Source organism: Nematolebias whitei, chromosome 9 (genome assembly GCF_014905685.2).
Source record: "Nematolebias whitei isolate Nwh7 chromosome 9, NemWhi1, whole genome shotgun sequence".
Lineage (NCBI taxonomy): Eukaryota > Metazoa > Chordata > Actinopteri > Cyprinodontiformes > Rivulidae > Nematolebias > Nematolebias whitei.
Genome location: NC_056506.1, coordinates 22,640,016 through 22,654,843, shown reverse-complemented (window position 1 = coordinate 22,654,843; position 14,828 = coordinate 22,640,016). Strand labels below are relative to the sequence as shown.

The 14,828-nt window shown below is 41.5% G+C and overlaps 1 protein-coding gene across 1 annotated transcript in view; it reads left to right on the top strand.

The window, feature by feature from the left end:
* Positions 1-373: 373 nt before the first annotated feature.
* Positions 374-14,828, top strand: part of pappa2 (pappalysin 2) — a 102,564-nt gene continuing 88,109 nt past the window's right edge. The window contains exons 1-4 of the mRNA XM_037681554.1: positions 374-1,271; positions 7,530-7,762; positions 12,084-12,311; positions 13,139-13,737. Of these exons, the coding sequence (XP_037537482.1) occupies positions 374-1,271; positions 7,530-7,762; positions 12,084-12,311; positions 13,139-13,737 (1,958 nt within the window). The remainder of the gene's footprint in view (positions 1,272-7,529; positions 7,763-12,083; positions 12,312-13,138; positions 13,738-14,828) is intronic.

Sequence of the window (14,828 nt, the reverse complement as noted above, 5' to 3'; positions counted from 1 at the left end):
GCCAAGAAAGGATTTGACTTTGCAGATCACACGGTTTTACAAAACGATTTTTCAGCAGTTTTAAACAAGTCTCTTCTAATTCTAAATCTGTCGCGCCTGTAGATCAAATCTACACAAAAATCATTCAATTAAAGACGCGTTCCTTATAATTTACTTTATTAAATCGTTTAGCAACAGCAGATTGAATTAAATTACAAAAAAGTGCATTCAATATCAGTTTTATTGCTGAGGACATGTGTGTAAATGTCCCGACAGGCCTAACTCCAATCCGGTGTGGGACCACTTCAAAAAACAAGAAAGCGTTTTAAACATCTTTTTTTTTTATTTTTTAAATTCAGTGTATTTTAAGTGATTTATTTGTTAAAGTGAGACAATGTTGTTCATCAGACTGCTGGCTGTGTTCCTCGTGCTCGTCTCCAACACGTGGCTGCTCAGCCCGGTCCGATCCGACGCACTTCGCCGGTACAAGCGCGCGCTGGCCCGGCGGGCAGACCGGGACCTGTCCGGGTTGGCAGGTGAACCCTGCTCCGTGTCCGGGCCGTCCCCACTGCAGACCCGCGCCCGTCCCCCGGCCCAACACCGCCCTCCAGCGGCTCATTCGAGCACGAGCCGGAGAGCGCGGAGCGCGGCTCCGGAGGTGTGCGCAGGCGGCTGCCGGTTCGACACCGGACCGGTCGCCTTCGCCGGGGAAAGGGAGAGTATCCGGGGCGGTACCGGAGCCGGGGGTAAGTTTGCCACTTTCCTCGAACGTTCTTATCAGAAAAGTGTCCAGAACAAGGAGAAAGAGACAGAAGATGTGGACAAACAACCCGGGAGCTCCGCTCCACGAGACACGGAGCGGAGACTCGTGTCCACGAGACACGCGCCGTCCCCTCGCGCCAGGTTTCCCCGCGGCCTCGAAGCGAGGCGTCGTTCAGAGGAGGGGGGGACCTCCCGGTGGGACAAAGTTTCCTCCGCCAGCTCAGCGCACAAAGGACAGCAGCTCGTGCACGCGCTGCAGCGCGCAGATGGAGACCTGCGGTCCTCGGCGGAGACTCCGGAGGACTACTCCGGGGAGGTGGAGGAGGCGGATGCGAGCTCGTCGGCAAACAGCTGGGGAGGCCCCGTGCCAAGGGTGCCCCCCTCGTGGATGAGCGCGCTGTACTTCAGCGGACACCGGCAGCATCTGAAGGTGAAGCTGGCGGAGGGAGTGGAGCTGCCCCGCGCCACCTTCACTGTGGAGCTGTGGGTGAAGCCAGAGGGGGGGCAGACCAGCCCTGCGGTCATAGCAGGTGGGTATGATGTTATCTCTGAACACATGCTCCTCTCAGTATAATCTCAGTGCCCTTCCACTAACCAGTTCCTCCTGATGATCACTGAAGTCTGAAGAAAATTAAAGATCCAACAGAATTACTGCTGGGATTAATAATTTGTGTCTTAGCCATTTCAGGCCTCAGCTGAGTTGCTCACTCCTATATTGATAAAAAAAAAAAAAAAAGCTAGAGTTGACAGAGTTTCATCAAATGCAGGAAACTTGCAATCTGAAGAAAATTTGAGAAATAAATCAAAGGTGTTGCATCACTGGCTAACATCTCAGTCTTGCAGCCACAGGAGTTTTTCTCTGTTGTGTATTTACAGCAACTGTCTTACAGAAATGATCAGCAAGCTTTATTGCAATGTCACTTTCACTCCTGATGGCAACAGTACATCTATAATAACTTTACGTTATAATAAGAAACGTCATCAGCGTTAATTCTGCAGCAGATGGTGTGGCCTGATTGGATCACTGCATTTTTTTTATTTTTATTTAATAACACAATATGAGCAAATGTGTCAATGAATATTTACCCTGCTGGGTCTTTGCGAGCCGTCCAAGCAAAATGCATGCATAAAACAACATTGCAGCCTTGGGGTGTCTGTACTAAGCCAGATTCTTACATGTTATTGTTTTCATGTCAAACCAACAGTGTTTCCCTTTCAGTCAGACTTTACATCTGCATGCACGTGGTTACCTGACCGCAAAAATTCTCAGTGTGTTTCCCTCAGCTTCTCTCCATATTTGCTTGAGGAATTTTATTGAGTCTGAACAGCAGCCACAGACACGCTGATCCCACGGAGGCTTTTGTTTTTGCATGCTCTTCCTCACATGACAAGCGCATCCCCGTTTTCCCGATATGAAAAAAGCATGCACTCCTGACAGGCAATCGCACACATCAAACAAATTGAAGAGGATAAAAGCGCCGGGGCGCAGCACCACAGCTGTCCAGATAGTGAGGGAGACCACAAACTGTTACGTCCGCTCACATTTACTGTGATCAAAGATCCTACTGCATTACTCAACTATTTTCTCCTCATTGCTTCCTTATGTGAGGCCGGTATTTTTGTGGCGTGAGCTTTTCTCTTTGTAGTGTCCTGAAGGAATTTTGACAAATATAGTGAAAAACAACGTGCATTTGTTTCTGGTAGACAAGAAACTGACACCAGGTCAGGTTGTCTTGTTGGCCTTTGCTGTTACTGTGCATGCTGCAGAATGTTGCAAACCATGGGATCCGCAATAGATCTAGGAATAAACATTTTATATTTTATGTTAAAGTTTCATTGAAGATCTGCTTTTGACAACATATTTATATCAGAACAGAGGTGGGCAATATTTCTTTCTATAGGTTCATTTTGATTTAGATAAAAGGATCAAACACTCAACTATTTATGCATATCTGCATCACTGAAAGGCTTGCTCTGCTCAATTGCTTTGTTTTTAACTGCTTTCATTTATTTTCAGCAAATAATGTCAGGAGACCAGTTTAAAGCATTTTTTAAACAAGACAAGGTTGTAGCATAGCTGGCATGCATGGCAGAAATACAATATTCCTAACATATTAGACATACTTCTTGTAAAACAACACTTTTGACGGTTACAGACATCATTTCTTGGGAAGAATTTCAAGATGAGGAGTCATATTTTTGTCAGTCTGTAACAAACCTGCCAAAGGAAAGTTCAATTCATTTCTCTGCGTAAAACATAAACACTGTGCTGTGACGTGAGCACTTAAGATTGGTGTAAAAAAATTCAAACTTATGCCTTTTTAGTTAAAGTCAAAGTTTCTTTATTTGTCGTACACATTACATGTGGTACATGTGGTAGAACGAAACTGTGTACACAGGGTCCCAGTTACATCCAACAAAAATATAAAATGTAAAAGCAAAACAGTAAAAAGATCTAAGATATGAACTATGAAAAACGTTAACTAAAAATACACTAAATACTAAAAGTACAATAACAATACGCCGAACAGCAGCAGGAACATGAGTCTGTGTGAGCAGATGAGCATGAATGAACACAGCAACATGAAACAGATCAGCAGCAACATGAAACAGATCAGCAGCAACATGATGTGATTTTTCACAGTGATTATTCTGATTAGAGATTCATGAGTCTAACAGCCTCAGGGTAGAAGCTGTTCCTCAGTCTAGTGGTTCTACACTTAATGCTCCTCAACCTTCTGCTTGTGCGGAGTGGGGCAAAAAGTGTGTGTGCTGGGTGAGTGGAGTCCTTCATGATGCAGGTAGCTCTCTTCCTGCATCTAGAGGTGTAGATGTCTGTGATGGTGGGGAGACTGACTCCAACATCTTCTGTGCAGCCTTCACCACTCTCTGCAAAGCTTTTCTTTCTGCAGCTGTGCAGCCTCCATGCCACACGTTGATGCTGGAGCACAGGATGCTCTCCACTGCACACCTGTAGAAGGAGGTGAGGACTGAGCTTCCCAGACCAACTAGTCTCAGCCGCCTGAGGAAGTAGAGTCTCTGATGAGCTTCTTGATCAGGCTGGTGGTGTTGTTGCTCCAGCTGAGGTTGTCATTCAGGTGCACAGCCAAGTACTTGTAGCTGGAGACCACTTCCACCACAGATCCTCTTGTGTTTGTTTTTCTTCTTCTTTTTTTTTTTTTTGGGGGGGGGGGGGGGGGGTAGGTGTGTTTTTTCCTTCTGAAGTCCACAATCATCTCCTTGGTCTTTTTCACATTGATGTGGAGATTGAAGGCTAGATTGGTTTTCCCTTGGTCTGTATTTTGCTTTTATGCACTGGTAGTGTAGAATAATGTGAAAATAATCAACATCCAACAGTTAATATCCAAAGATCCAGAAAATTATTGTTGTCATGTTATCGTATCATTTTACCAGCTCTACTGGGTGCATTTAGCTGTTCTCAGTTGGTTGCAGTCTACAGTTTGTACCACTAGATGTCACAACGTTCTTTGCACTGAACATGAACCCTGTGCAATTTTTTATTTTACTGCATCTTGTCAAGATATTCTATCCATACTGATAGTACTTAAAAAAAAAAAAAAATCTGGTACTACAGTATGACTAAGTACATTTTAATTCAGTTTAGTTTACACCAATTCACAGCAAATAAGGGCTGAGATGGGGTACAGGTAGGGCAGCTGACTTGGCACCAGAAAGCCGCGGTTCAACTCCCAGCCATTACCGCACACCGTGGTGTCTCTGAGCAAGACACCTAATCTCTAACTGCTCCGTGGGCGCCTACATAGCTGCCCACTGCTCCACCTGGGTGTATCTCAGATGTGATGGGTTAATTGTAGAGAAATAATTTTGCCATTGTAAGGGAACATACAATGATGACAATCTCAGACTTCCATTTTCTTCCCAAATGTCTCAGGGCAGTATACATAACATTCACATACATTAGAAAATACCAATCAGAAAAACTTATTTATATAAAAAAGCCAGTAGATTGTGTCAAATCTCCACTTTGTCGTAACATCCCATCCTGAGGAGGCACACAGGCGACAGTGGAAAGGGAAAACTCCCTTTTAACAGGAACAAACCTTCAGCAGAACTGGGCTCAGGTTAGACAGACATCTGCCTCAACGGGTTGTGGATAGTGAGGGCAATACAAACACAAAACGGCTGGTCCAGGTTTCTATGAGATGAAAGACAAGAAAACACGTTGAAGATAGAAATGGTTTCAAATACAAACATGAATGAGTAAAGACAGCAGCAGAGTGAGGAAAGGTGTCAATTTGTCCTCCAGCAGAAAAAGCCTAAATGAGCATAACTAAGGGATAGCTCAGGAAACCCAAGCCTACCCTAACTATAGGATTGATCAAAAAGGAACATCTTAAGCCCAATCTTAACAGTGTTACAAACAGAAGCTGGAAGTTGGTTCCACAAACGAGAAACCTGATAACTGAGTGCTCTGCCTCCTATTCTACTTTTAGAAACTATAGGAACCACAAGTAAACCTGCAGTCTGGGAGTAAAGTACTCATTTGTATAATATAGAACCAGTTTTTCTGCATAATTTTGGGACAACTTGTTTCTAATTGTAGTGATAGTGAGCAGGTGGAAGAAAGTGACCCTGGTAACATTTTTAATGTGGGGTTAAATGACTGATTTAAAAAAAAAAAAAAAAAAAAAATCCAGGTTTTTTACATTGAACGAGAGGCCAAATTAATGCCATTCACAGGTATTAAAAGACTGCAACGTTTGTTCCCAAGATGCTCTGGTGAAAAAAATCATGATCTCTGTCTTTTCTGAGATTAAAAGCAGAAAATTAAGTCAACCAGATTTTTATATCTCTCAGACAAGTTTATAATCCAAGTAACTGATTGGATTCATCAGGCGGTAACACTTTACAATAAGCTACACAAAATTTGATTAACTACTAGGGAAGGCCTCAGGAACAAATCAGGAACAGATCAGGAGCTAATGGGTAGTTAACCAGTACTTACTGGGGAACACACAGCCATTCCTTATTAGGGGATTACTGGTTTGTTACCACTGGAACAAACCAGCATATAATGGTCAGGTAGTGATTAAGTAGTGACTGGTTCCTCAGTAAGTACTTGGTATGATGCTTCACTACATCAGTGATCACAATAATAGCCAGGCAATGATTTGGTATCAGTAAGTGATAGTTAGACATAGTTAAGATGACACCAGTACAAGATTATGAAGTTGATAATGTCATTCATCAATATGTTTACAAAAGAGAAAATCCAATAAAATCAGTAATCACTAGGAAACAGGGTTTTGACATTTACAAGCTGTGACCTCACTGGTGCAGGGTTTATTCACAACCCACATGGAGAATTTATCCTCTGTTTCTGTGGTAACAAACCAGTTAATAATGCTTAGCTGCGTGTTTACCTGTAGGTACTGGTTAACTACCCATTTGTTCTTGATGATTTCCTCTTCATTTACAATGTAACTAACCAGTAGTCCCTTTATAAGGCTTGACTTTGTGTTCCCCAGTAAGTACTGGTTAACTACTCATTAGCTCCTGATTTGTTCCTCTTTGGGTCCATTGGTAACTACCCATTAGTTCTTGATTAGTTCCTCTTCATTTACAAGGTAACAAATCAGTAGTCCTCTAATAAGGCTTGGCTGTGTGTTCCCCAGTAAGTACTGGTTAACTACCCATTAGCTCCTGATTCGTTCCTGAGGCGTTCCCTAGTAGTTAATCAAATTTTGTGTATCTTATTGTAAAATGTTACCGCATTACCTAATGGAAACATATATAACATAAAGAGTATTTATATTGAATGAAAATATAACAGTGGTAATGTTTCCAGCATAGAGTTGATAAATGGCACACAAGGCTTAATAAACAACAACAGTTTAAGTTAGGACCAGGAGAGCATAACAAAGCACTTAGTAGCTCAAGTACCCGGACTTCTCTCCAGAGTTGGAGTGAAGTGAACATGAAGTTACTATAAACATTATTTCAAGCAGCAAAATGTGTGAAAAGACAATTGTTTGCTGGCATGCTTGTCAGTGCTTTGTGGCCTGCGCCCAAAATAAATACAGCTTTAAAACATCATCATCTAATTTGATTCAGTACAATATTTGTGTTGGTAGTGTAAATGTTTCACAAGATTACGACCACTTTTGCCATAAACTTTGTTATTTTGCATTACAAAATAAATTGCTCTCATCTGGTGCTGCATGAACCACTAAAAACAACACTCTCTTCCTGTTGTCAGCCATTAAATAATATTTTCACAGCATGGTGCACTGTACAACTGTACACTGGAGCTTCCCAAGCCCATTACTCTAACTTTAAATACATAACTGTCACATCTCTTTGGGGCCGTTCCACAACAGTTTCCCCACTTTACAAAATCACACGCATACATACATGTGTAAGCGTATGACATGCACGCACTGAGGAGGGTGAAGGGGTTCCCTGACCCTTTGCTGTCCCAGTTGTTTGACATCTGGGGAGCAGATGTAGGTTTGAGTCTGTTGCAACAGCAGATGGAAACATCAGGGCTTTGCCTTGGCTTAGTGAAGAGCGTGTGCCCTTCTTCCTCTCTTCATCCTTGTTTGCCGTCTCTGGCTTTGCGTGCTCTATCTGTTTCCGTCTCTGTCCCAGTACAGCTTTCATTTTCTCAATCTTTAGGAGTGGGAGGATAATCCTTTTGAAATAAGGCTTGTTTTCATTTATTTATTGATTTTCCTGTGCTTTCCGATTCATTTTCCCCAAAGTTTTTTTACTCTCACTTACATTCTCTGTGCTGTGTGTCCTAGGTGTGTTTGACAACTGTTCCCACTCACTAAATGAGAAAGGCTGGTCAGTAGGCATTCAGACTGTGGAACCAGCAGGTACCAAAGATGCACGCTTCTACTTCTCGCTTCGTACGGACCGAGCTGTGAAATCCACCACCGTCTATAGTCACCACCGGTACCAAGCCAATGTCTGGACTCACCTAATGGTCACGTACAACAGCCACAACATGACCCTGTATGTTGATGGAGCTAAGGTGTGTGTTTTTTGGGGGGGGTATGGTAGAACTTTAAGTTATTTAGGTTTTTAATCCATCCATCCATTATCTTTACCCGCTTCTTCCTTTTTGGGTCACGGGGGTCACTGGTGCCCATGTCCAGCTATCACTGTGTGAGAGGCGGGGTACACCCTGGACAGGTCTCCAGTCCATCACAGGGACACATAGAGACAAACGAGACAAACAACCATTCACTCTCTCACTCACACCTAGAGACAATTTAGAGTTACCAATCAGCCTAACATGCATGTTTTTGGTCTGTGGGAGGAAACTGGAGTACCTGGAGAAAACCCACGCATGCACGGAGAGAACATGCAAACTCCATCCAGAAAGACCCCTGGTCCAACCGGGGATTGAACCCACCTTCTTGCTGTGAGGCGACAGTGCTAACCGCTGAGCCGTCGTGCTGTAAAATGTGGCTTTATGAGATTTCCAAATGATTGCTTTCTGTTTTTATTTAAAATTTACATGATATATTTTTTGGGGGGATTCAAGGTTAAATGAACTTTCCAGTGTAGGCTCTAAGCTTACATGTATAAAAAGTTTAAAAAGTGCTATGGATGAAACTTTTGCTGGCTTTATGATTGAACGACTTCACCATGATACTGTATTTTCCCCCCTGTAATAAATGATGATACTTTATAGTTTATTCTACAATTTCCTTAAGCAGATACTAGATTTTAAGATGCTAGGGGTCAAAAAAATTTTTTTGAACAGCTGAAATATAATATATCAAGTTTTATTATTTTTTTCTTTATCGATCAACATCACTTTCAGTTTATTTTTGTGTCAAACAACAGTCAACCCTTTTATGTTGTGGTGGCATGAAACTCTGTTATAACATGACTTTAAAATGCAATTATGTTAGTGTTTTATTTTTTGTTTCTTAAAAGAAATGTTGTTAATGTTAGACTAACAATAATAATAATGCATTTTATTTGTTCGTGCCTTTCAAGACCTCCAAGGACACTTTTCAAAAATTAAAAGCAATACAAAAAAATTCACAATAAAATAGTACAGATCAAAAATAAAACAACTATCAGAGATGACTAAGATATTAGAGGAAGACAGCTAACTTGAACAGATGTGTTTTTAGTTGTCATTTGAAGGTCATAAGAGAGTCAAAACATTTGATGGATGGAGGAAAAGAGTTTCAGAGTTAGGGAGCAGAGTGGGAAAAGCTGTTTCCCATGATGCTGAGGCAGACAGAGGGCATGGTGAGGTAGAAAGAAGAGGACAAACAGAGAGAACAGGAATGAGTGGTGATGTGCAGGAGATCAGACAAACAAATACTCAACTCAAATTTATTTAGGTAAATTAACAACATTACAAAAAAGGAAAACAATATAAAATGCAAACAAAGTCCATGCTCAATAATCCAGGTATACAATCCAACAATTTTCAGTCAGGTCATCTGGACAGTTGATTTTTTTTGTGCTGAGACGTTTCACCTTCCATCCCGAAGGCTTCATCACTCAAGGAAACACACAACACAAAACTGATTCTTCCCCCAACAGCTTACTCCAAAGTGGAACAAACCTGTTCTGTTGGTGCTAAGATGGTCTCTTTGGCACGCCCCCTCCTCCAGTGCTGGCTCTCTTCCTCGTCAACAGTCATGTCAAACTGGTTCAAAACCAACAAAGTCCATGCTCAATAATCCAGGTATACAATCCAGAAATTTTCAGTCAGGTCATCTGGACAGTCTTTTTTTTTGTGCTGAAACGTTTCGCCTTCGATCCAGAAGGCTTCATCAGTTGACTGATGCACAAAAAAGTTTCAGCACAAAAAAAGAGACTGTCCAGTTGACCTGACTGAAAATTGTTGAGTATAAAATGCAATTTTACAAATCCATAATTTACCAAAAAAGCAATAGGCTGAAGCCAAGACTTATACTTGCCTACCCATTCATAGACTCAGCAGTCTACTATGCTGAAAGATATCTACTGTCCATATACATACATACGTACTTAAGTACAAACTTATATTTAATTATGTATGTCTATACATACGTACACATACTCATATTACATACATACATGGTTGTACACATCTACATGGTATAAACTATGATAATTTTACATTTTAAGGCTCTTTTAAAGCTCACCAAAAGAAGTACATCATTTGAGATCATCATTCAATTCATTCCACAATTTCATGCCGATAACTGAAATACATCTAGATTTTACTTTATTTTTTTCTTTAGTATGTTCAGATATTAACAAACCAAGTAGGGGCGAGGTTGAGGATGGCTTTGAATGTGTGCAGCATTACACATTCAAACACACATTCACTTTTAAATTGAATTCTGAACATGACTGGACCGGAGGTCACTGAAGTTGCTGTAGGAACGCAGTGATGTAGTGAAAAGAGGGTGTTTTGTTAATGATGCAAGCTGATGAATTTTGGACCATTTGAAGCTTTCGTTGGGATTTGTGAGGGAGCCCGAAGAGAAGAAAGTTACAAAAATTAATTTGAGAAATGATGACACTATGAACTAAGCAGCGTACAGAAAGACGGAAGGACGGAATAGTTTCAAGTGTCATAGGTTAAGGATGCAGATCGGGTAATGTTTTTGATGTGAGAGGGAAAAGAGAGATTGCTGACAAGTATGACAACATTTATATTTACATTACTGCAGAAATCAACTACTTTAACTGCTTAAAATACTATTTTTTAAATATTTTTAGCACAGAAAATTACTGTCTTTTAGAGCTGTCTCAGCCTGAAATAAAAATATCAAATTTAAATGATTGCTACTTAAATCGGTCATGCGACTATCACGTGCTGGCGTGTAAATTTTCTCCTTAGAAGAAAAAAAATCATCACTCAGAGTAGACGGCGAAATCGTCACTCACTGCCTGTTATTGAGAAGACAGCTACTTTAGAGTCAGCCACTTGAAGTATTTAGGTGACAAAGATTACTTAAGTTTGAGAATGTGCTTGACAAAAAGGATTTTCAAAGCCAACTTGTAGTGTGAAAATGTTATTTGTGTGTTGAAAATGTCATAATTTATATCCTGATGCATGCTCAATAATCCAGGTAGAAAAATCTAAAAAAGTTAACTCTGGTCCTCTGGACATTCAAAACAAAACAAAACAAAACAAAGCAAAACAACAAAAAAATGTAGAAACATTTCGTCTTTCATCCGAAAGACTTCCTCAGCCTGAGTTGCTGTATTCAGTTCAGTCTTATACATTTGCAAACTGAGGTGTACCGCAAACCCACCCACACAGACCAGTATTTACAGTTTGACTCCCATCACCCTTTGGAGCACAAGTTAGGAGTCATCAGGACTCTGTACCACAGAGCAGACAGCATCCCCACTAGCTCAGGAGCCAGGCAGAAGGAGAAATCCCCCACAAGACAGGCTCTAGAGCAATGTGGATATCCTAACTGGGCCTTCCTGAAAGCAAAGAAGAAACCCAAACAGGACTCCAGTCAGCCAACAGGTGAAAAGGAGGAACCCAGACCCAGACCAGTGGTCATTCCGTATGTTGAGGGAGTATCAGAGAAACTGAGACGTTTATTTTCTAAACATAACGTCCCAGTGGCTTTTAAACCCCAAAATACATTACGGCAAAGACTGGTTCATCCCAAAGATCCAGTCCCCCGGTACAAACAGAGCAATGTTGTGTATGCTGTTCAGTGTCAGGAGGGTGATCAGTCTTACATCGGGGAAACTAAACAGCCACTGGCCAAAAGGATGGCCCAGCACAGAAGATCAATATCATCAGGCCAGGACTCTGCGGTCTACACTCATCTCCAGGCCAGCGGTCACTCTTTCAGGGATGAAGATGTGCACATCCTGGACAGAGAGGAACGATGGTTTGAGAGAGGAGTAAAGGAGGCCATCTTTGTGAAAAGAAATTGTCCATCATTAAACAGGGGTGGAGGCCTCCAGGTTCAACTGTCCCCCTCTTACAATGCTGTGATTGCTAGTATCACTCAGCCCTCTGTGAATAGTAAACAGCCATCAGTGTGCTAATGATCCATTGTTAGGCTGATGGTCCTTCTTGAGCATGTGATCAGCTGGTTTTGGTTGTCAGCAGCAAAACTGGTTGATCCACTCTGAGAAGGTGCTATTTAAGAGACTGAGCTGAATACAGCTCCTCAGACTGAGGAAGTCTCTTGGATGAAAGACAAAATGTTTCTACATTTTTTTGTTGTTTTGCTTTTTTTTTTAATGTCCAGAGGACCATATTTAACTTTTTTAGGTCATAATTTATGTTAAAAAAGGTTGAAACAAGGAGAAGTTTACACTATACTTTTTATTTTTTGTTTCCCCTCTATTTGTCTCAGGTAGGAGAAAGTAGTCTCCAGTCTGGGAGTCTCTACAGTCGCTTCATGCAGACCTGCAGAACATTATTTCTTGGCAGCAAACAGTCCGACGAGGGCCACAGCTTCAGGGGCCACATTGGAGGAGTGGTCTTATGGGACTATGCCCGCACTCATGAGGACCTCCTTAAATGCCCACTTCAAATAGAGACCAGCAAGCCAGTTCTATCGATGTGGGGGGATTTCACCAATGTAAATGGTTTAATTTAATATCTGTGTTGTGTAATAATGTATAACTTATGTTAATATAATTTGTTTTCATTTTTATTGGACTTCTTCTTCTTTCAGCTTTTCTCTCTTCAGGGGTCGCCACAGCAAGTCATCCTTCTCCACCTCACTCTGTCCTCTACATCTTCTGTTCTCTCTCCAACTACCTCCATGTCCTCTCTAACTGCATCCATATATCTCCTCTTTGTCTTTTTCCTGGCAGCTGCATTTCTAACAGCCTTATATCAATATACCCACTGTCCCTCCTCTGGACATGTCCAAACCATATCAGTCTGATCGCTCTAACTGTATCTCCCAGTTGTTCAACCTGTGCTGTACCTCTGATGATCTCATTCCTAATCTTATCCATCCTTGTCACTCCTAAGGAGAACCTCAACAACTTCATTTCTGTCACTTCCTGTTCTTTGTCCTGTCTTTTTGTCCATGTCTCTGTCTCCAGACCATACAACACAGTTGGTCTCACCACTGTCTTGTAAACTTTTCTTTTAACATTTGCTGACACCCTTTTGTTGCAAATCACTCCTGAAACTTTTCTCCATCCGCTCCATCCTGCCTGGACTCTCTTCTTCACCTCTTCACCGCACTCCCCATTTTCCTGGGGAGTTTTCTCTTTTCCATTTATTTTCCACCTGTTCACTGTTCTCACCACAGATCACAATGTCATCTGCAAACATCTTAGTCCACGGGGATTCCTGCCTGCCTTTAATTTTTATTGGACAAATTGGTTTTATACACTTGAACCAGATCAATATCGTACAAAACTTTTCCATTATAATGCTTCTGTTTTTAAGGTGGAGCGTCTATGGACTCCTTATAAATTTGGCCTTCATCCTACTGTCGTCACCACTCCTGTGCCTGAGCAAGAACACATCTCCTTGTTCCTGCCCCCGCCCTGTGGCCTGACACAGTGTGACAACACCGACATCATTTCTGGCTACAACAATAACTGGCAGCTGCGTACCCCCAAGCGCATTCGCTATCGAATTGTCAACCTCTCAGATGATGACGGTGGAAATCCAACAGTGACAATGTCCCAGATTCAGATCCAGCATCAGGTTCTGAACGAAGCCTTCAGGCCATACAACATCACTTTGGATCTGAGAGTCCATAATGTGAAAAACTCCAGCCTTCGGCGGAAATTTATCCTCAGCAACTGTCGAATTGGCAAGATTGGGAACCGCCAGTGTGACCCGGAGTGCGACCACCCGAGGACAGGCCACGATGGAGGGGACTGCCTCAGGATGGGACACTGCTACAACTGGAAGAGACAAGATGGTGTCTGTAACCCGGAATGCAACAGCATATACTACGACTATGATGATGGAGACTGCTGTGATCCAGATGTCACAGATGTCCTCAAGACCTGCTTTGATCCTGAATCTCCTGAGAGGTGAGGTTATGACCACTAACCAGGGAATAACTAGTGTGGGAGGAAAGTTTTAGTCTGTTTATATCACATAAAGAGTGTCAGAACTCAACTGCAGGTGGCAGGCTGATTAATAAGAAGAAATGAACTTGAACTACATGTTCAATTAGGTGCTCTAACCTTCTCCCCTGGTGGTAGAGACAGATTAGTGGAGGGGGCACAGCAGATTACGAGGCCGAGGTACACAGTTATTTTTACTAAACAACTTGAGCTGCAGCCTGCTGCCTTCTGACAGACAGGCTCATGCAGAGTTCCAAATCACATGCATAAATTCTCGCCATGAGGCCGCAGGCCCGCTGCTTTAAAGAACTTAATTCAAGTCCTTAATCCAAATTGTGGAAAACCACAAGCTTACACTGGACCACTTAAAACAATGGTTATGACAGGTTAGGAAATACATGTATATATATTTGGCACTTCATGTCTAGAGTAATCTGATGAAAAATTGACAGCTCAATACACTGTCTGATTATTGAGCTAAAAACAAGAAGAAAAGCAGTTTTTTTCAATAAACATTGAATAAATTGACCTCTATATATCTTCGGTTGACACAGATTTGCTGGAACAAATAGAAAATCATCTCATTTTAGCTTACAGTCCCAAAAAAATTCCTCCACAGTTTATTCTTCAAAAGTTTAAGTACTGCGATAAAGTTTAACTTCTACAGAAGACATTTTGATGATTAAACAACCAACAATTAGCATATGTGATGATTTTTTTTAATGAGAAAATGAGGTAAAAATACAAACTATCAACTTTAACAGTGTAGTCAGAGCAGAAATAAAACAACTGAATGCTTCATATTATTCTCACAAACGTTAATGGATACTTTTAGATTCCACGTTAGTGACAAAAAAGAAATAGATCAAAATCTGTTTATTAAATGCAACATAGCTAAGCCACTAGCTAGCAACAGCATAGATGTCTTAAAAAGATTCAGTGTTGAATAAAAAGGCCAGATGACAAGTGGTGTTAGAGGCTACATACAAGAAATAATGACTGTGGGAGTTATCCATCCATCCATCCATCCATCCATCCATCCATCCATCCATCCA